Below are 22656 nucleotides of genomic sequence, written 5' to 3'. Positions count from 1 at the left end.
TTAAAAAGTTTGGAATTGCAGCGCGCCTGGTCATTTCTGCGGCTAGCGAAAAGACTATAATGCCCCCGACAAGAGAACTGTATGTCGAATCAAACCGCCGGTGGTGCGCTGCCATTTTTCCTGCCACCAGATCGCCTTTTGAGGGAATCCGTACCATGAAAGCAATAGACCACACCATACATATTTCCATTATCGAAAATCAAGATTTTCCACCCACTAGATGGGCCAAGAATGTATGTTGAGTCAAACCATCGGTTGTATGCTGATTGCTGCAGTGTGGCCCACATGAAGACGGACTGGACCCATTTTTTCTCCAGATGATCTTCATGGTTGGAAGTACCGTTCCAATGGTTTTGATTTCCATTAAAATGTGGCCTGGGGATAGAGAATACGGTACACATTTTGCAATACCTTGCCTATAGTAATTTCGGTGGAGATTTTAAAAACACTAGTCTATCCTCTAGGTGTTATTACGAAAATCGTGTTAAAAATATAAATTCTACGATATTTGTCTTCCTCTGTTAGTTAGATTTGGTTTAATTTAAATGCATAATTGACTCATAATTAAAAGTGTATTTGACTTTCAATAATCACTGGCTAAATGATACTCAAATCTACTATCAGCTAAAAACCATAAAATCTATTAAAGGTTGTAGAATTATAAAATTTTCTGCCTCAAATAAAATTGGGCCTGTGTTGGGAGCGTGGATTTGGAAACCCTTGGATTTAAACCCCCTAGATTAGAAACCCCCTGAATTGGCAATCCTTCGGGTGTGTTTGGCACCTTGGAATGTGAATCAACTTTAATTCAAAAATACCAATGCATGGTATATTTATCGGGGTTTGAATTTAATTACTAAATCAACTTTAATATCCCTAATTAGTGAGATATATAATTTTTGATACTATGGTTGTGATAAGCCCACTGAAATATATACTTTGCTTGAAAATGATGAAATTCCAAGTCTTAGATGGACTGCAAGCACAGGATCATGTTTGAGTGACTAACCAATGATTTTTAATCATTGATTAATATGGACAATGTTTGGACGGTGCTGATTTACATGGACAATGTTTGGACGGTGCTGATCATCATTAGTGAGCCATGTGTCAAATAGAATGATAGTGTACTGTAAAATACATGTTACATTTGCAACTATTGAAATGATTTTAGGTGTAATCCAAGCTCTCCTCGTGGATTACAAAGCCCCTCAAAGAGGGGATTGGAAATCCCTGGATTAGTAATCCTCAATTACTTTATACTGCCAAACAATCAAGGGGATTTGAAACCCTTTCCAATCCCCTCTAATCCCCTCCAATCCACAGTGCCAAACGGCTCCTTACGGTTGACATATGAACGTAAATTCTAAGTACGAGTCTCTGTTATAAAAAAGAAAAAAGAAAAAAAAAAAAGATGGGTATCATTTTCCCACCATGCAACATGTGATTTTTATCATGTGAGATTTTACAATTTTTAGAGGATTTTAGAAGAATTTTGATGTCATTGCACCTGACTATATTCCATGGATATTAAGATTTCAAGTAGGCAAAAGGAGAAAATAGGTGGTATTTGGCTTTACTGCATAGGGTTTAAGACATTAGATAGGTGACATGAAAATGAATTAAACTTAACCTTACTTCGAAAGGTTTAAGATTCCTGGATAGGTATTCAAAATTAAAAAAGCAAGCAAACTAGAGAGAGGATTATGGTAATAAAATAAAATAAAAGTGAGTGCATGCGTTGTTTGTGTGTTTGGAATGTGTGGAATACAAGGTAGACTGATTTAAGATGTGAAAAGTAAAAATAAAATCTTAACATCCCATTTTATATAAAATGGATAGGCAGATGTCCCTTATTTCAACAATACTCTCCTAAATTCGATAATTTCTTTAGCTTCATATATTTGTACTTTTAATTGGGCATAGTAACGGCACAATCATGCCTTCAAGGGAAGCAGTGGAGTGGGGATGATTTAACACGATGTAGCTTTTGATATATGATGGCACATCCTTAACTTAGCATAACCACGTGCCCTGCGGCTTCTCCATCAACTTCTCTACCTGTCCATACCCCTCCACCCTCTCAGCCTTCTTTTTTTTTTAATTCCTTTGTTTATAGCGAAAATCCTAATAACAGCCCTTTTCGGGTCATTTTCAGACTACAATAAGAATCATGGCAGGCTTTGCAAACTATCAGCCGCACCGCTGCAGGGATCAACAGGGGTTGAACCAAGATTGATTGTAAAGGCAATCATACTCATAAATGGCTCATGATGAACCATTATCATCAAAAATGACCTTGTGTGGCGCACTTTTTACCTCCTTTTTCAAAAGCAATGTTGGTTCGATGGTGTTCAAAGTGTGCTGCTCCCTTGCTTGCTGATGTAGAGTGGGTCACAGACAGTTTCTTGGCTAAGATGGATTAGAAAAGGCCCGGTCAACTACAAAAGTGATCCAGACCGTCGGACTTTGGATTAGGCATATCTCCCAATCTGGAATGAGTTATCGAGCGTAAAAAATATGATTTTGGGGTAGGACAAGCTACTTTAGCCAACCAACCCGGTGAAAGCCCGGTTGCCCACACGCATAATTTGTGAGATTCTATCATATCGACGGTCGAATTTCACATTTAATTCCTTTTTTACTATAAATAGTACATTCCACTTTGATTATAATTCTTCATCCGTTGGGCTTTAGGAGTTGCGCCTAACATGAAAAGAGCTTAAAATAGTTAAGAGAATGGTTTGGTGAAGCCAAATAGGACACTTACTATTTTTGGCTGAAAACCTTTCGTACTAGTAGACATCACGACCGTCTATAAATAGTAAGTTTACTATTTACAGTAAGCTGCGAATTATGAGAGTTTTAGTTGTAGTTTGCTTATAATTCCTCTCCCATTACTTGGTATCCCTATTTAAAGAGTTGTGAACTCGTTTATTTCATTCATTAATCAATTTTGAATTTTATAAGATTTATTTTCATTTTTGTTTGCTTTTTTTTTTTCCGTGGATTCGAAAAGCATTTGTGAGGAGTCCAGAAAAGCTCCGTGGATTCGGAACAATTATCCTCCCGAGGAAGACAGTGCTCGACCTCATCACATTCATTCCTGCGTCACTCGCCCTGTTGCCCGTTTGCTATGATGACAGCTAATCAGTTTTGGCGGCTTTGAGCCATACATGTACTTTATATTGAAGCTCAACTAAAGTTGAATAATAGTGTTAATCCTGTTTTAGGCGTTATCATAAATTAGTAAACAATTCTAAATATTTAAAATGTAATATTAATGAATTAGTTAGAATTTAAGTAAATTTCTCATTAATATCAAGGTATTATAATAATAAAATTACAAAAAATTCAAATACTGTCAATATTATGAAAATCTCATGATATTATCACAATAATATTGGTTTATTAACTTTTCGTTAAAATATCACAAGATTCTCAAAATTTCATAATATTTGTGTCATCAGTTCTCTCCATAATGGGAAGTTCTTTGATAGTCCAGCAGAAATCATACTGACAATTCCAAAACCAGATTTGCTGAATAAATCAGTCATGGATACTTATTTGAGAAATAGGACATTTGATTTTGATTTTGATTTTTGTTTTTAACTGTCCAATAAATACCCACCAACTCAATAGTTAGATGATTAAATAAGTTTCATTTTTGGTTCGCCATGCATCTAAACTAAGACTTATGATTTGGAGCATTTAGTATATATTGCCTGTATTCCACACATAATTTCTATTTGTCTGCGTATCATCCATCGAAACTGTATAGAGAATATAAATTTTTCTCTTTCCAGAACTAATCACATACAAATGACTCCACCACTAACATTGGTACAGGGCTTTTTTAACCATTAGATGCATTAACTGGGGAGATGATAAATATTTGACGGCTAAAAAGTGTTTTCTGCTACTAATAGTGTAGGTGAGCTTACTAGATCAACTTTCCTTCGGTTTTTTAATGGTTATAGCCGTTTGGAATTTCTGTCCTAGCTTTATGGGAATGTATGGTCTAAAGCTTATGCCTACACATTGTCGTTTTGGGCACGATTTGTGAGAAGGATCGTTGGGCCTTTTGTTGGGTTAGGCTAAGGTTCTAAATGAATCTAGCCCAATTTAAAATGGGTCCAAAACAAACTCAAAAAATGTAATCAAGCGGTCTAGCAATGACAAGCTGGGCTAGACCTATTTGGCCTTAGTGGGCTGTGTGTTTGACCAGTGAGCCCAACCAGTCCTGTGCCCTATTTCATAGCTTACGTTGTGCTGGGCTAAAGTCAATGCAAGCATCATTCAATCAGCCAGACGATGCTAACTAGTATGTGCACTTTATATGCTACCAAGTTAGCATATGATATAGTACGTGCTAGCGGGACATATGAGATAGGACATGATGCAGGGGCATTTTCACACTGGACCGAATGACGTTGTCTATGGGATGCAAGGGTACACTCGGGGTGGGCAGCCCATGTGAGGTGGGTGGCTATTGTGATCAGGTACCCATGTGATTTAGGACTTATGAGGGGAGGTTCAGCCGAAGTCCTGGCCCATGAGATGAGGGGCCTAGGATCTGAGATAAATGGATTGATTCGTTATGCTCTAACAGTTTGAAGTTTTAGAGCAAGTGGTAATTGTCCTGCACTAAATTGATATTAGAGTGGAATGTCTCATGTTCGAAGGGGTAATATTTTTGTATGATTTTGATGAAAATTCATGTGGTCATAAATTAATTATATAGGAATGTATTCTTAGAAAATAGTGTGGTATAAATGAGGCTTTATGTATAGTTTCATGCAAGGGCCAATGGGAAAACGAATTTAATTATATAATTCTCATTTCAACCAGTAAAAGCTTGGATTTTTTTAGCAACTCCCTGACAATCGTCATTGTATTGGGTGTTTGTCTATCAAATGAATTTTTCTTCCTCTCATGGTTCATGAGAGTTTTTTACCCTCTTTTAGTATCATTGGTTCCATTTCTCCGCACTAGAATGCCTATATCACTCTCGTCGGAGGGCAATGAGTTGTTGTTGGCGTGGTACATTACTATCATGGTCAGTTTGGGTCTAAGCTAGCCTTAGCGGAGAATGTTGTGTCATTTATCTCGCTTATTTTCATTGTGCCGTGAGCAGAACCTGAGCTTGACATATTGCCAGCTAGGCTTAGAAGGCTCAACAATGATTTTTTTTTTTTTTTTTTTTAAACATTACTGACAATGATGATAGAAAGGGTGATCATAATAGTTGGAAGTATGCTAAATTGTCAGGCAACCACCTATTGCCTGACAATATATCACTTGTGTTGAACATCTACGCGCCATGGAAATGGTAAGGCCTACCATTAGAGCTGCTGTACAAGAGTTGAGTTAGCTTGGTGAACTTGCTCGACTCAACTCGGAAAAGTTCAACTCACCTTGGCTTGAAATTGGATTTGCACTGAGTTGAGCTGTTTTTTTGGAGCTTGAAAATTTTTGAGCCGAGTTCGAGTTTACTTGAGCTCGACCCTACCCGGATTGAACCTCAACTCGATTCAACTCACGTTGATTTGGCTTGGTTATTTTGATATTGTCACTACTCGATAAGTGTTTGATGAAATGACTCAACGAAGTGTTGTTTCGGGTGAATATATTCTCTAGGGGATCCGTTTGTGGCGAGGAAGGAATGGATACTAAATAAATTACTAAAAATAAAAATAAAAATTTGCATTATAAAATTACCCTCATATCTTGATTTTGATACTGCCCACTGACTATTTGTTGAAATACCTGTAAACTGCTGTTATTATTTTACATTATACGAGAAATTGAAAATGTACTTTATATGTTTGAGAAAATGTCACATAAACTCAAACTCAGCTTGAACTGACCCGAGCTATTGACCGAATTGAGTTGAGTTGGCCAATCAGAATCGATGACAGAGCTGAGCTGAGCTGAGCCGAGCTAAGCCGAGCCGTGCCAAGCTCAACTCGGTTCAACTTGTGTACAGCTCTATCCATCATAGAGATCGTTGGATGTATGGAAAAAAAACAACAAATTGGTTCATTAATTAAGTCTCGCCCTTACATTGGGTTTGACCGTCGGTTGTCTGTTGATTTCAATTGCGTAGCATATGTGATCTGAATGATCGGCGTGGCTTTTTGTGCCAGGTGATTTTCATGGTGCACCTACTGTCTATCCGATACAAAATTCCTACACAAGTGGCGTTTTAGCGGGAAAGAATTTGTTACGTGAAAGTTATCCACACAAGTAGTACATTGAATAGTTACATGGAGGGTTTAGAAGAAGAGTGCTATTAGCGTGGAAATGAGAGGCAAGATAATAGAAATGTTAAATTTAGTAAACACTATCATACGCACACTAATAAAATTTGGCTTGGACCAAATTGAGCTAAAATGACTTAATCCTAAATTAATTTGGCCCAAAATTCAACTAAACCTTACATACATCCCTAGTCCTGGCCTGCAAGTCCCAGTCTAATGCCATGAAAGTGGTAGAGTCATACTCTTAAAGCCCAGATGCCCCATGATGGCATCCACTCATCAAATGGGACCTACACTTGGAGATTGGACCATTTTGCTACCTAACTAGGCAGGCAAAAAAGGGCAGATGAAGATCAGGATGCATGGTTAACAAACTTGAATAAATTGTTTAAGGGCGTTTTGGTCATAGGTTGCTTAAGATAAATTATTTATTTCATTAATATCTTGTCATAATTTTTACTTATTAAGCAGATAAGTATGTTTGACAAATAATATATTTATCAAATTTTCATCCCTTTCATCTTCCTATGCCTCTCTCCAGTTATTTAGAAAAAGTAGAAAAGCTAAAAAAAATTAATTGAAGTAATTAAGTACTTTAAAGTAAAAAAAATTACTTATAACTAATCATAAATCAAATTTACTTATCTGAAACAGGAAACTTATCCACTAAAAAATAACATATTTGGTGGTAGCCAAACGGGCTCTTAACGAGTGAACTAGCCTGGATCGAAACTAAACAAATCAATAAAATATGCTAAAAAATATATATTCAGTAACAATGCTACCTTGAATGCACAACCATAATTACTTAAAATCCAACGTATGTCTACATCCACTGGGGTTCACATGCCGAGATAGTCGAATGATTTGAACCGTCCATATTATCGTTACTACGGTAATTTAATCTATTACTCGGTGATCACGCATCAATGATGATTCAAACCTTTGATTCTTAGAGCTGAACGAGAATCATTGAAAATTTTATTTTAATTGTCTTAAATTCATCCACAGATATCAACGGTCAAAATCATCTGTTCAGAGTAAGTTCATCGTTGTGGCCCTATAGCATTAGATTCCAAAACATGGACGGTTCCGATCATCGGACCAATCAGCACATGGGGCCCAGTGGCGGCGACGGACGCTGATTCCTCGTCCAGGGACTGGCCGCTGAGCTCTGACCTACTATATATTTCGCAGAACAAAACCCTTCTATAGTCCTCTCTTTAGCTTCTGCTTCATAGCAGCAGCAACGGCAGCTTTAGCTCCTCTATCTCTCCGTCTCGTTCGGAATTTGTAGGAAAATTTCAACTATGCCGAAGCACTACAGACCGCCTGTAATCCCTCATCTCAAGAGAACCTCTGATTCCTACCCGTTAATCTCAACCGTCGATTAATCTCATTTTTATTTCGTCTTGGTTTCAGGGGAAGAAGAAGGAGGGAAATGCTGCGAAATACATCACAAGGACGAAAGCAGTCCACTACCTTCAAGTCAATCTGTCTACTTTCAGGTATTTTTATCGAATGGTTGAAATCTCACCTCCTGTTTGATTTGATTTCTGGTAGAAGAAGTTTTTATTTTTATTTTTAATATAAAGTTCTAGGATCAGGGTTTTGGTTGTCGGTGTTTTCTTTGACCTGAAAGAGGTATTAGAGGATGCTTGATTGAAAGAAACGGTGCTTTTGGTCGACCCTGCTGATCAGCCAGTGGGGCCTATCTCTTAGTGATCTAGACCGTTCATCTAGTGATCCCCACCTTGGATGGTTCATGCCACTGAAGGTTTCATCCTACAAACGATCTTAACTGTCATATTGGTCGCACGATTGTCCGACATGGCCCATTTATGATGGGGCTTACTCAGCTCATGAATGGTTTGGATCCCCGTATGGTGGGGCCCACCTCTTACATTTTCAGTCGCTTGTCAGAAGCTCTCTTGTTCCTTATTTTATTGAATTTTTATTTTTCATTTTCCTGTAATTGCAGGAGACTATGCATTCTCAAGGGTGTATTTCCACGAGACCCAAAGAAGAAGGTTGAAGGGAATCACAAGACATATTATCACATGAAGGATATCCTGTTCCTTGCCCACGATCCATTACTCGAGAAGTTCAGGTATCACATACACACACGAAATACGAGCATGACAAATGCTACCATGATGCTTGCACCAGCACATCTCCCCGATGCATGTGAAGTGATTAGGATCGTTGATATGAGGGGCCTCTCCTTCTGAACGGGTCATAATGCAAATTTAATACGTCCAGGCTACAGAAGCCATTCCACCAGTGACTTGCAAATGGACAGCCAGTGCATGGTTGAGCAGAAGTCAATATTTGGAGGGGAAACTCATAGTCATAGGTCATATGGTCAGGATTGTCCAAACACTTGAATATTGATATTTGGGCTATGGCCATCAACGTGATGTCCGCTAGTTCAATGGCCATGATTACCAGCACATAAAATGCCGGTGGTCAGTACGGGGCTTCGTAGAACTTCCATGAAGCAGGCATCAGTTTTATATATATATATATAAGCATCTGAATAACGTTTCTCATCCTGGGATACATGTTCATACTCAGTTAGTTGGCACCCTTTTTTTCCCCCATTTGTTACATTGAAGAATGTTGCATGTAAACCCATTTATTCAATTTATTTATGCACACACATTTCATTGCATAGTTTCGCTCGATTTTCAGAATTTGTTAAATGACAACCACCCCTAGAGCGTGGGGATAGAAGAACCATAAACTCAGAACATGTCAGCTACCAATAGATGCTTTTGTAGGATTATGATATCCAAAGCGAAGAAGGCTTTGAGAAGGATGAAAATAGGAAAGGCCATTGGACCAGATGGTATACTGATTGAGGGTTGGGAGTGTATGGGAGATGCTGAGTTTTTTGGGTTGAGTTGTTCTACAAGATTGTAAAGTTCAAGAAAGTTCCAGATGTGTGGAGGAAAAGTTATGTGGTACCTATTTATTAGCTCAAAGGAGGCATAAAACTTTACTAACTATCATGGGATTAAACATTGAGCTATGCTATGAAAATTTGGGAGAGAATGTTGAGCAAAGGCCAAGGCATGAGATGATTGTATCAGAAAATCAATTTGGTTTCATGCTAGGGAGGTCTACCACTACTCGCTGAAGCTATTTTATTTACTTAGATAATTGATGGAGAGATATAAGGAGAGGAGGATGGATATCCACATGGCCTTTATTGATTTAGAGAAAGCATAGTACGGGGTCCCTAGAGAGTTAATCTAGTGGGTGTTGGGAAAGGAAGGAGTTTTAAGTGAATTTGATGTGATGAAGGATATTTATGGGCGAGAGTAACAAATATGAGGACCATGAGTGGAGAGAAGCGAGTTCCCAGTTTTTGTAGGCTTGCACCTGGGGTTGGCGTTGAGCCATGCCTTTTCGCATTGGTTATGAACGAGCCAACAAGGCATGTGCAGGAAGAGATCCCATTTTTGTATGTTGTTTAATAGACGACGCAATTTTGATTAATAAGATGAGGGAGGGCGTAAACACCATAGTTTATGAAGGGGTGCTTTAAAATCTAAATGCTTAATAATTAGTTAGATTAAAACAGAGTATATGGAGAGCAATTTTAGTAACAATTGGAGTGAAAACTATGAATTAGTTAGGATTGCTGATCAAGAAGTTTTCCATCATGAGTGTGGAGAGATTGAGAAGGATGATGCGCATAGAATTCAAGTTCGCTGAAGAAAGGGAGATGTGCCTTTGGAGTTTTATATGATTGTCGTGTACCAATCAAAGTGAAGGGGAAATTTTGTAGGATAGCTATAGACCAAGTCCAACAATGTTTTGTGGGGTAAAATGTTGGGCAGTTAAGAAATAATATGTTCATAGGATGATTGTAACTAAAACGAGGATGTTGAGATGGATGAGTGCAGGGACAGGAAGGATAGAATTATAAATGAATGCATTCAAGGTAATGTAAAAGCAGCACCAATAGGCGATAAGATGAGGGGAAGTAGTAGTAGATGGTTTGGTCATGTGCAATGGAGACTTAGATGGCAAAGGGAAGGCCCAAAAGCATGTGGGTGGAAGATTCACGTAGCTGACTCCAATTAGTTGGGATAAGAGGCTTAGATGATGATGAGTTTGGAGTTTTGTAGAATTGTTTAGGTTCATCTATTTTGACAATATCGGGCATATGCATATATCTGTTTTGCTGTACACCACATGTATTTATTTGTTTGTATGTTATTATCACATTCCAGGGATATTAGGGCATATGACAGGAAGGTAAAGAAAGCTTTAGCAAAGAAGAATCGGGATCTTGCTGATCGCCTACTGAGTCGCAAGCCGTCTTACACCCTTGATAGGCTTATTAGAGAGAGGTGAGCAACTTCTGTATTAATGCTGATGTTGAATATCCACTAGCTAGTGCTTATTTTCACATTCTAAAAGATATCTTACCTGTGATCTAGGTACCCAAAATTCATTGATGCACTAAGAGATTTGGATGATTGTCTCACCATGGTACACCTATTTGCAGCATTGCCTGCTGTTGAGAGTGAACGTATTGCAGTGAAGCGTATACACAATTGTCGAAGGTTTGTCATTTGTGAAGTTTCTTTGAGTAGATCTTATTCGATGACATTCATAGCAGTTTAGCATATTCTGATCCTATGATCTTAACCATCTGACATTTATTGTTGGATCTGGACCATGGACATTCTTTTTGATGAATCGCCATCCATATTCCGGGCACCATTACCAATTGGATGGTTATGATTGTGTGTGATTTTATGATGATGCCCAAGTTTTGTATGGTCCAGATTGACATACATCTATGCTACATGTATGGTGGGTTAGCCACTGCTATTTAAGAATAAGAAATGCACAGAACCACAATGGTGTCCAGCCCTTAGCCATGTTTATTGCTGAATTTGAAATTTGTAGGCCATGTTGAAATGATCAATACTAAATAGTTCATGTGCCCCAATTTGCTTTCTTGTTATGCATTATTTGAATGACAATTAGAAAGTTGCTTTTGTTATTAGGTTGAGCCACGAATGGCAAGCCTACATTTCCCGAACTCATAAGCTGCGGAAGACCTTCATATCTGTCAAAGGCATATATTACCAGGTAGTGTTTTGTAGACATTGGAAATATGCAATTTTACTAGATTACTATGCTCATATTGTTCAATTGTGCAGGCTGAGGTTGAAGGCCAAAAGATTACATGGTTAACACCACATGCCTTACAGCAAGTCTTGACTGATGACGTGGACTTCAATGTCATGCTAACCTTTTTGGAATTCTATGAGGTAAGACTATAATGGGCACTGGTGCACCTTATATGTTAGATTTTGTTTTCAAATGTAGTTGCTATTCCCCATATTATACTTTTGCTTGGTTTATTTGGGGCTTGAAATATTGGCGGATGGGTTTTGTGAGGAGCTTACCACGAGGGCATTTGTTCATGTGAGGTTTACTTGTACAGCCTTCTTTTCCGCCTTTTTTTCCTCGATGGATGATTGCTTCAGAGTTAAAGTGAGAGAGTGCAAGTACCAACTATAGAAGTTGCAGAGCTTGTACAATACAAAGAGACACTCCAGAGGGTATCTCTTTGGCCAATGAATAGGCAATTCATGTGTCTTGCAATACATGGAAAACCTACTGATAATTGCACGAAATGTGAAGTGAAGCCGCAAATGATTCGGGTGCGGGAGTGAGAGGCATCTGTTAATGCTAGCGTATGCATAAATAGCTCAGAAGTGTGAGTGTGAGTTCGGAAGTGCAATTCGAAGCAGGTGCAGCACCTGGTTAGAATGATCATGCAACTTAGTACTTACCCTATAACTCCAAACGATCTTAACTCTAAACTTCAATAGCTTGTTCAATGAAAAATTTCTGTATATTACCTATCATCGTGTTGCTAGGTACCTGGATATACTTCAAATTATTTTGTTAAATGCAAGAGCAACTCAATGCATTATGCCTACTGAGGTGTGTGTCTTGGGCTGGTAGGCACATGCCCAGGGAAATCAGTGAAAATGGAATTCCTGTTGGAATTTGTGCAGAAAAATAGCAAAATTCTCGAAAAGAAAGAAAGAAAAAAGGATAAGTAGTGCATCATATAAAGAACATTAATTGTATAGTCAGTGCACACGAACTTAATTGACTGCTAAGTGCTTGTAGATAAATTTCGAAGAGCCACCTTCCACAGCCTACGTAGAGTTTTGGAGTGAACTGAATAAATTTATAGTGTGTAACTAAGATATCAGTAGTGCTTTGATCTCCAAGTTCTTCAGGATATTTGACTCAAAATAAACTGGATATTCTCCATATTATTTGATCTTGATGGTGGAACCTGGAATTTGGTAGGCACTTCTAAATTTTTGCACAGCATATTATATCTGACGTCTAGTTGAGCCTCTACTATAATTGATGTTCTGCCGCATTGGTCAAGTGGCTTTGCCCCCATCCACATAAGATTCTATTCCCTTTGGATACAAATAATGCATGACTGCCCACAAAAGGTTGTAATCTGTGTATATATTCACTGCTTTGTGTAATCCTTCTGTCGGACATTCGGCATACCTTCTCATTGCATTATTTTTCATTTTTTGCAGACACTTCTTGCTTTTGTCAATTTCAAGCTTTATCATTCCATAAATGTGAAGTATCCACCTATCCTAGATCCTCGCTTGGAAGCTTTAGCAGCAGGTATATATTTATTTCGTTGCAAGTGGATTCATGAAATCCTTGGCCCAATGATTCATTCAGTTTGCTCAGGTGTTCAGTTTGTACTACTGGGCCCAATGGTTCAATTAAAGATCGTAGTTCTGTTAGGGGTGGTTTGGCACCATGAATTTTTTTAAAATTTAAATTTTAATTAATTAATTAATTAATTAATTTTTCGGGGTAGGATTTCAAATTCCCCTAGTATGTTTGGCACCATAAAGTAACCGGGGGTTTCAAATCCCTTAAAGAGGGGGTTTGAAATCCAAGGTGAAAGCTTGAATTACATTTAAAATCCTTCCCAGAGATGCATGTGTAACATGTGTGTCACTAAGCTAGTAATCTATTGGTGCCAAACGATAGATTTCAAATTCCCCTAGTATGTTTGGCATCATAAAGTAACGTGGGGGTTTCAAATCCCTTAAAGAGGGGGTTTGAAATCCAAGGTGAAAGCGTGAATTACATCTAAAATCCTTCCCAGAGATGCATGTGTAACATGTGTGTCACTAAGCTATTAATCTATTGGGCACATGGTCCACTGATGATATCCCAAAACAATCAGATTATCAATTGCATCACGATAATTACTTTAATCCGATGATCTGCATCGTCTAAACATTGTCCATGTAAATCAACGGTTAAAAATCCTTGGTTAGTCACTCAGATGTGATCTTGTGCTTGCCGTCCATCTGTGACTTGGAATTTCATTATTTTCGGGCAAGATACATATTTCAACGGGCTTATTTCAACCATTGTGTCAAACATTACATACGTACACTAATTAGAGATATTAAAATTGATTTACTAATTAAATTCAAACCTATGTAAATATACTATGTATAGCTATACTGGATTATAAATCGAGGGTGCCAAACACAATAGAAGTATTTCAAATCCACGCTCCCAAACAGGCCCTTAGACTCACCATAGCTGGATCATGTTGAAAATATTCTAGATCGGATGATCTTAGCCATTAGTTTTGGTCAGTGTTTTAAATAGCAGTAGTGTGTTGTATAGCGTTCAGCCTTCTATATAGCATGTAGCGTAAATAGCGTAGCGTGTAACGTAAGCTGCACGATACTTGTATTTTTTAATTTAAATATAGGAAAAATATGATAAATAGTAAGAAAAAAACAAAAAATATAAAAAGCCTAAAAGTTGATTAATTTTTTCAAATATTAGCATATTCAAATAAGTTATTAATTCTCATTTATCAAAAGCCAATCTACATATAAAGTGATAAACCAAATTAAATAATTATCACATCAACAACTGTCTATGCAAACCACTTTAATTTTTTTGAATTGAACCACTTTAATTAATAATGTCTAATTGAAACCACAAGTCACAACTCACAAGTATGAAAAGAAATAAAAATTCCACATGTTAAGAGTATTAAGTGCAATACAAATGTCATCTATACAAAGAGGGGTTTTCAAAAAACCTCTTTCTAAATCCCTTTTCATTTGAGTTCAGTTTTAAAGGTTTTAACGTGTGAGTTTCACACCAACTTTAACGAAGGATCACCACCATTTTAAGTGAAAGTAAACAAAGAAAGGTTTGGTTTTAAATTCACATTTTAAGTTTTATTTATTTATTTATTTTAAATATGAGTTCTACACCATTTTAACAGAGAAAACAAAAAAAATGTTCTCATCACTCTTCAAAAATAAAAAAATAAATAAAAAATACACTGTAGCATGTGCTACACACTACGTAGCGCTATGGCTACGCTACGCTAGATAGCGTACACTACTACTATGCTATGAGTGCTATTTGAAACACTGGTCTTGGTCCTTCAGTTGAGTGTGGACAATTGCTGTATTTCTCTTCTTAAAATTCTAGTTGTAGGCCACAAATTGAAAGGTTACTATTGATGAAATTTGAGGTATGGCCCAATGCTGTGGGGATCCAATGACTAATGTTTTTTTTTTGAACACTGAACCATGGGTTCCTTGTACAAACTGAAAACCTGAGTATGGCATGCATATCCTCAGGTTGAGGGTCCTTTAGTTCTCCTCTTGTAATAGACCATCATTGCAGGTTTTCTTTTTATCTTCTCTTGCAGTCAGCATGCTCACACACACACACACACACACACACACACACACATGCAGAGAGAGAGACTTAGTCACCATCATTTTCCAGTCTATGACCCTTCCCTTCCATTTTGGGTTCTAAGTTTTTCTCCCCCCTCCCCCTTGCATCTTGCTGCCTTCTGAATTTTTCTGCAGAGCTTTATGCATTATCTAGGTATGTTGCTGCTAATGCAAGAGCTGCATTGCCGGAGCCTCAGGCCAGTGGTACTGGATCAGAGCAATCTGAGGTTGAAAAGAATGAAACCCAAAACGATGAATCTGAACTAAGACTTGCTCAACTTCAACACCAGCTTCCTGCCAATGAACCAGGCGCCCTGATGCACCTTGTTGAGGATGCCTCTGGCAAGGATGAAGAAGAAGATAAGGAGACCAGAGAGTGCAAGACTCTCTTTAAAAATTTGAAGTTCTTCTTGAGTCGTGAGGTATGCTTGTCTATCTTTTGTGTAATTACTTGTATAATGATTTTCTTTTGCATACTTCTGACTTGTATCAGTTTGTGTGGAACCTATTTGGTGTTATTCCATATGGAGTACTTTGCTAGGCTGAATATTTTCCTAGTATACCTGCCTATTAGAATTTCCATATTCCCTTCACTTTCAAGCTGGATCTCTTTTCCCCATATGGTGGTTTGTTATTATATCAATTGTCTTTATGTGTTTCCTCATCCATTTTCTTTATTTATTCGTAGTATTGATAATTCCAGTATACACTTAGGTCCCAAGGGAGTCATTGCTTTTCACCATTCCAGCTTTTGGAGGTACAGTTTCTTGGGATGGAGATGGTGCTCCTTTTAGAGAAGCTGATGAAGACATTACCCATCAGGTATGTTTCCTTTTCCACTTAATGTTCATTTATGGATAAGTTTGTCTATACCTAAGAAATGGGCTATACGTTCTGAATTGTGTTTGGGGTGTATTATTAGTGTTATTTCCACTAAAATCTGTTTTCTTCTTTAATAAAATATCATCATCTCTAGAAAAATGATTACTCAATTGTTATTTATTTTACTAGTTATCTTGATGAAGGGATGGAAACTGATAAATATCCAAGAATACAGAGAGAGGTAACTGCACTGCCAAAAACCCTATCATCAGCTAGCTGAATGAGACCTAATTTCCAAGCCGGAAAGCCTCCAACTGGAAAAACTGTTCCTGAAAAATGTTCTATTGTGCATGTTGGAATAGAGTGTAAGAACTCTATGGTGAAACTTGCTACGACCTGGTTATCGAGTCAATGATAACCCTTAGCCATCGTCTTTAACTGTTGCCTCGCCTTCCATATTGACCATTCCTACTAAAGATGATTGAGTAAGCTTGGTTGGATTGGCGAATCGTTCAAACTATGAAAGATTCTTCTGATTGATGGCATCTACCACCTCAGCTCGTCTTTGTATGTGAACAACGACTTATCAATCCACCCAACCCAAGCCTTCTCAACCATCTTTTGATCCACACTGTTTATGTATAGCATTATCATTTGCATCTATGTAGAGTCACTAAGATTGGCTAGCTCTAGTTCTGTTGGAAGCATACCGGTCGATCTCTCCATCCTTTCAAGATATGGAGCCAAGGTAACAAAACAATTTGCTTTCTGGAGTCCTGGCTATAGATTTTAACTCAAGCCCTCAGTGACTATTCCGACAAAATACTGTGTAGGCTTGTCCGGATTGGTAAGTTGTTCAGAATAAGAAAGTTTCTTTTGATTTTACATCCACCCTTGCCTTTGTATGTCGTAAAACCAGAAGGCCTCCATGAAGATTTCCTATCTTGAAGAAAGGCTTGCCAGCTGATCCACCCAAGCCTTCTCAACCATATTCTAAATGCTATAATACATGCAGCATGATAACTTGCTCCTATGCAGAACTATGTAGATTGGCTGTTTCTTTCTTTTTTATGAAGATATGATTTTCAGCTGTTCACAAAATATGTTAACTGAGTCAGCCATTTCAAGATACATTGATTCTGTGAGATTTCATCTCTCCTTAGAAACCCTGACTGGAACCATCCTTGTAACCAGGGGACGACCAGTTGCATTCTAAGAAATTATTTCCTAGCAGTGGACGGTCAGATCTGTGATCTTTCACTTGTCAAGTGTTTTACCATAACTTCAGTATCCTCTTTCATTGGTGTACTAAATTAAGATACACAGAGAATCGATTAGAGGAGGAAAAAGAAAAGGAAGAAGCAAAACCATTGGATGAGAAAAGAGATGCACAGACAACAAATGCTGACATGCTTACTTTCTAACTGGAATTTCATGTGATTCAATTCTTGCATGTGTCCTCTTTCAAATCTGAAAATGGTGGAAGGAAACCCTTGGTTATTGAGCATGTATACACGTTAAGTATTTTACTTGACTGCATCCATAAAACTTCACTTCCATTATGTATTGCTTGTTGAGTAGTTGCTCATTTATACACTACAGTTTGTGATTTATATGCCTTCCGGACTCTCTAATCCTGTTGAAGTGTTGGTATTTGCTGACTGCCTGCTGCTTCTGTGCAGATTGTTGATAGGCCGACCCAGGGTCACATATTTCTCTCTAGAGAATATGTGCAGCCCCAGTGGATTTATGATTGTGTAAATGCCCGGATTATTCTACCAACGGATGCATACACGGTTGGAAGGTACTTACAAAATATGCATTATTTTGTTATGGCTGGTAACTCAAAAATATTGAATCTCAAGGTTGTTCATCAACCTGAGAGATTTGATATAGTCATTCCATATTTCAGGGATGGGAATTTTATTGTTTGATTTAGGTTGCCATTTTGGTGATGTATGCATTTTAAATGTTATTGCCGAGCAGGTGCCTTATTAATGTAGTTATATACTTATATTATATGAGATGCAGGTATTTCTTGGGCATTTGAAGCTTAATGGGTTTTTAGATTCCACGTAGTTCCAATATGAGTTGGGTACTTGACACTTGCATGTTCCATTTAGTTACGTGTCTTTGTGCTGCTGCACAGTAGACATGCTGATGAACAATTTGTGTTGAAGTTATCAAGTAAAATGAATTTCCATTTTGGGTTATATGGTATTCCTTGAGTCCAAAGGCTCCTTGCTATGATTGTGTGGAATAGTTTCATTTGGCAGCCTGGTTAGAGTGGCATTGGGAAGATGATACAACTAGAAGTGACCTCAAGGAGAGGAGTGACTGTTTTCTGTGGTTGGTCAGGTTTCAGTTAGGTGACCTGGGTTGGGTCTTGGTTGCCAAGCGATTGGGTATTAGGTGCCATCTAGAAGGAGAGAGTTTTAGCGTACAAAGGTTCACTGGTTGTGTGTTCGGATTTTTGTTGAGGAACTCTGCTATGGAAGATTATGATCTAGCATCTTGTGTTTAGTGCTTCTGGTGGCCATAGAATGGGTTATTTTCCCTCATGATGGATTATATGGTTGTATTTTATTTCCTATAAATGGACCTCATAATCTCTATTTGTTTTGTTCTTAACATCTACTCTATTTAAGGGATGGGAACGATATCTCTATAGACACACATCTACCCTTACACGCAGAATGTGCCATGATCTGAAACAATGCATCGATGGGCTCTTCGGTGATTGGCCACCAACAAAAAATTGCCTTGCGAACTATCCTAATCATCCAACAGATGAACTTTCTGAAGAATATGAGCCATTTCTGAGTTTTGACTTCTAGTTTCCATTTGTACCCCATCAATTGAATTCTTAGAATTGTCCCAACAGTGTGATATGCATGTATGGCACATTAATTATTTGATGAGCTGGATTAATGGTTCCTTGTGTATGTGCCACGTGGAGCAACCCTGGAGGCATGCCTCTAGAGGCACCGGATCAGCTTCTTTATTTTAATTCTACGGACCTCATAGCTGTCTACTTGAGCTCTATCTTTTACATCATTCATGTTTGTGTCAATGTATCAAATATTTATTTTACACATTTTGATTTTGATTTTGTTGACGCAACTAACAAATATAAGATTTAGATTCCTGTCGTAGAAAATGCTTTCCACAATGAAAATCACATGCTTTGAGATATTTCACCATGACTTTTAATTTTACTTTTATTTTTTTTAATGTCCTTTAACAGGGTACCTCCACCGCACTTATCACCTTTTGTCGACAATGAGGCTGAAGGATATGTTCCTGAGTATGCAGAAACAATTAAACGGCTGCAAGCGACAGCAAAGAAGCAACTCCTTCCCATAGACAATCAAGATATGGATGATCCCCAGCATCTTCTTGCTGAGGGCATCATTGATCGGACCGAAGCAAGTGAAGCAGCTGAGAAGAAGCGAAAGGTATAACTCCTTTTGATTCTATGCCAATTCTTCACAATTGTATAACGATTAATCTGCTGACAATGTCAATGGTGTTTGCAGATGTCTATTCTCGAGAAGCAGTACCATGATGAATTGAAAAAGGAACTTCAGGGTGTCACATATTCAGCCACTTTATCGAACAAGAACACAGAGAGCTTGGCTGAAGATGCTGAAGCTAAGGTTGATTCTCTCCTCGATCCAGAGCAAGTTGTTGAGGATACCCGCAACATGTCCAAGGTTCTGATGCCGCGTAAAAAGAGGAAGCTATATGAAGCAATGCAGGTACTTATGATTCCCATCTCGTGTGCGTGGATGCATGTGTACAGTTATGTATGAGGATTGTGCAATATGTTATTCCATGAAGGTGGAATTTACCAAAGAAATTTGCACTTGAAAGAGACATTCCAATGCAGCATAAACAATCTGACAGTCGCACACATGTGCTAGGGTAACAACTTATGAGATCGGGGCTGTTCATCTGGTGGGACCCATGTATCTTATTGTGGCACAAAATCCGGTGGACCAAATTTGCGCAGCTCATTGTTGACAATTAGTCAATATTCTCTACCATCCGTTTCTTTCATACATATGCTCCACCTGATGAGTTGGCCGGCCTGATTTTTGGCCGAGGCTGCATGCACAGGGAGCCCATCCTGATGAATGGCATGATCTCGCATGTCTGCTGGCAGACATTCTTCTACTCGCTGGAGTTAGGCTTAGAAGAGTTACTCTTAACAAGGTTCAATTATTATGGCGCCAGTGGAGCTTCTAGCAAGCTCACGATTTTGTTGTTTCTCCATTTCAGATTGGCAAAGATCGAAAACAGTCACAGGTTAATCTTCTCAAAGAGAGGAAAAAGAAAGCAGAAGCTAGCAGCAAACAAGGATGACCAAATCAATCAAAGAAACTACTCCGTCTTCTTGGCCTTCATTAGCTCATTTCTTCCTGATGTTTTTAATTGAGAATATAAAGATAGTTTTATACAAATATTCTTTTAGGTCATTACCTCCACTGTCTAGATGTGGCAAATTCTCCGCCTCATCGTTGTCATACGATTTCAGACATGCAAAGTCATATGAGTAATTTTTGGTGTTTGTTTATTGTAATTTCTGTGATTTAATTGGTAATCATCCATGATAGTTGATAAGTGGCCTGCCTTCTTGGGGGTGAATTTGATGGTTGTGTAATTCTCAGGAACTGTCTATAACGCATAGAAACCGGTAATTGGTATTTCAAATAGCTTGCAGGATCATCATCATCTAAGCATATCTGATCCTAAGTAATTTTGGGGTTGGCTACATGAATCCTGTTCTGCAATTCTATTCTACCGAGGGCCATAAGTTAGACAGTAGGTCAGCAAATTTTCTCTCTTGCTGCCTCCACCGATGTCCTATTGGCCCTTTTCCCGTACCTTTCAAATACTCCACATTTCAGAATGTTTGGATGATCCTAGCTGTTTAATCATTGATACAAATGAATGAACGATAAGCAATGGCTTTCATTCATTGATCAATTTTGGCCAGTGCCTGATCAACGGTCGAGACAGTAGGATGCTTAGTTGGGATCATCATACATGTGTACCCCATGCCAGATGCAGTGTGGATTTTCCATTTTGAAAATAACAGAGGGCTCTGCAGTTGGTTTGCCATAGCTCAAAAAAATTGATCCTAACCACCCACCGAGGAAACTTTTGCCTGCGTAATGCACCGGGGCACCATATCTTCCCCTATATTTGTCCATTTCACGATCTTGAACGTCCATCCAGATGGCGACAATTTGATGGGGCCACCATCAAATTAATCTAGTTATACCAGTCGGTTATTTGATGATTTTCTTGCGACACCTATACAAAAATCAACAAAACTCTGTTCAATTGTTGAGCATCACATGGCAATGCAATTTCTTGATCATGGCCCATCCTCGGCAGCGACCGCTAGATGGACGGTTCACAGTCCAATTTCTGGAAGTGACCACTCAACACAAGGTATTGCCCGGAAACTGTAAAGGAAAAAAAATGAAAGAAAGAGGCTTCCTGTTTTTTTATTCTATTGATCTTGAAAAGCAATTGAAGTCTTGGATAAATGATATTAAAACATCCATTAAGCTATTAGTGGAGGAGGTGCTTTTGAGTTAAACGATCTGTGTCTGTTCCAAACTGGCGATGGCGGCCCGTCCCTGAAGCCTCCTCGCAGTCTCCGAAACCTTGGCCTCTCCTCACCGGGAACTGGTTGATACTTTTTAAAACCGCTCGAGTTGCCGGAAACCTCTATGTTGGTGCCGGCAACCATCTTTCTAGAACTTCCACGGTAGCTGGAAGACCGCCACAATCCCTTCTCAGCACCTTAAGCATTAGAACAGAAACACAGCAAATGTGAACTAAATGTAGAGGAATAAAGCATGTTTAAGGGGGAGAGATTGCAAGAGACTAATATGAGCAAAGTGTCCCAGTGGGCCCGTTCGTGATCTAGACGGTTCATCTGTTTGACCCGGCCTTTTGATTAGCTGCATATCATCGATTGAGCAATCGTAGCTGTCTGATTAGCCGTCTTTTTTTTTTGGCCACTGATCAGAGGTTAAGATTGGTGATCCAAGGTGGGACCCATATGAACGGTTGAGTTATTGAGCAGTCATGAGAAGTAAAACAGCCCATCTTAGCACAGCCGTTCATCTAGAAGGACCCACCATTGGGCTAAATTCTCGCTGATTAGAGATCCTAACCGCACATACAATTCCGAATCAGAAAAAAACAACGTCCTGGATTTCAATATGTACGTTTGGTCGGTGGGATCTCAAATCAGCAGGTTTTTTGGCCATCTGGCATATCAACGGCTTATATTCATCAGAAGAATTACCAGGAGGCAGTAAGGCCGAGCTCGCCGGAAAACCGCTCAGGAGGAGGAGAAGAAGGACGAAAGGCATCACCGGAAAACCACCCATCGAGAAGATTACAAGACAGTAACGGCTCTACAGATTCGGCGAGGATTTATGCATGCACAGGCGGCTGAAAACGTGGTTTTGTCAAATCGTTCACTTCGACTTTTTTGCCTTCTTCGAGTCCACTTGCTGTCATGGATGACAGCCTGGAAGCGTGTTAACTATAGAGGAGTCCCTATCAAACGAGAGCTACCTTCCACCGTACATGTGGCATGATATAAGATGGATCTGGACCGTCCATTTAATGAATTCGGCCTTTTATGGATGATCTATAGAAAATCATAGCTAGACAAATGACGTTTTCCCTTGAATGTTTTGCCTTTAGCCGTCTGTTCGAGCGGATGA

General features: G+C 38.6%; 2 protein-coding genes across 2 annotated transcripts; one reads left to right on the top strand and one right to left on the bottom strand.

Annotated features, from left to right (window-relative positions):
* The first annotated feature begins 7441 nt into the window (after window positions 1-7441).
* LOC131235175 (pescadillo homolog) lies at window positions 7442-20284 on the top strand. The gene is made up of 14 exons (XM_058232315.1): window positions 7442-7597; window positions 7686-7771; window positions 8245-8373; window positions 10508-10627; window positions 10718-10843; window positions 11294-11378; window positions 11450-11560; window positions 12869-12962; window positions 15212-15498; window positions 15791-15898; window positions 17581-17702; window positions 19146-19356; window positions 19438-19659; window positions 20183-20284. Exons 1-14 carry the CDS (start codon window positions 7574-7576, stop codon window positions 20264-20266), a joined length of 1809 nt encoding a protein of 602 aa, XP_058088298.1. The 5' UTR covers window positions 7442-7573; the 3' UTR covers window positions 20267-20284.
* Window positions 20285-21389: 1105 nt separating this feature from the next.
* On the bottom strand, window positions 21390-22391 carry LOC131235180 (uncharacterized). The gene is made up of 2 exons (XM_058232323.1): window positions 22230-22391; window positions 21390-21718 (listed from the first exon to the last, which is right to left on the bottom strand). The coding sequence occupies exons 1-2, from the start codon at window positions 22312-22314 to the stop codon at window positions 21477-21479; spliced, it is 327 nt and encodes a 108-aa protein (XP_058088306.1). The 5' UTR covers window positions 22315-22391; the 3' UTR covers window positions 21390-21476.
* Window positions 22392-22656: the final 265 nt, after the last annotated feature.

Source organism: Magnolia sinica, chromosome 19, assembly GCF_029962835.1.
Source record: "Magnolia sinica isolate HGM2019 chromosome 19, MsV1, whole genome shotgun sequence".
Lineage (NCBI taxonomy): Eukaryota > Viridiplantae > Streptophyta > Magnoliopsida > Magnoliales > Magnoliaceae > Magnolia > Magnolia sinica.
The sequence above is the reverse complement of the archived record's forward strand: the minus strand, read 5'-3'. Positions and strand labels throughout refer to the sequence as shown.

Coding starts and splice junctions, on each gene's coding strand:
- LOC131235180 (XM_058232323.1), bottom strand. CDS start 22,314: ATGGGTGGTTTTCCGGTGATGCCTTTCGTCCTTCTTCTCCTCCTCCTG. Junction 21,719..22,229: donor CTCGGCCTTACTGCCTCCTG/GTAATTCTTCTG, acceptor CTAATGCTTAAG/GTGCTGAGAAGGGATTGTGG.
- LOC131235175 (XM_058232315.1), top strand. CDS start 7,574: ATGCCGAAGCACTACAGACCGCCT. Junction 8,374..10,507: donor CCATTACTCGAGAAGTTCAG/GTATCACATACA, acceptor ATCACATTCCAG/GGATATTAGGGCATATGACA. Junction 10,628..10,717: donor GATAGGCTTATTAGAGAGAG/GTGAGCAACTTC, acceptor CCTGTGATCTAG/GTACCCAAAATTCATTGATG.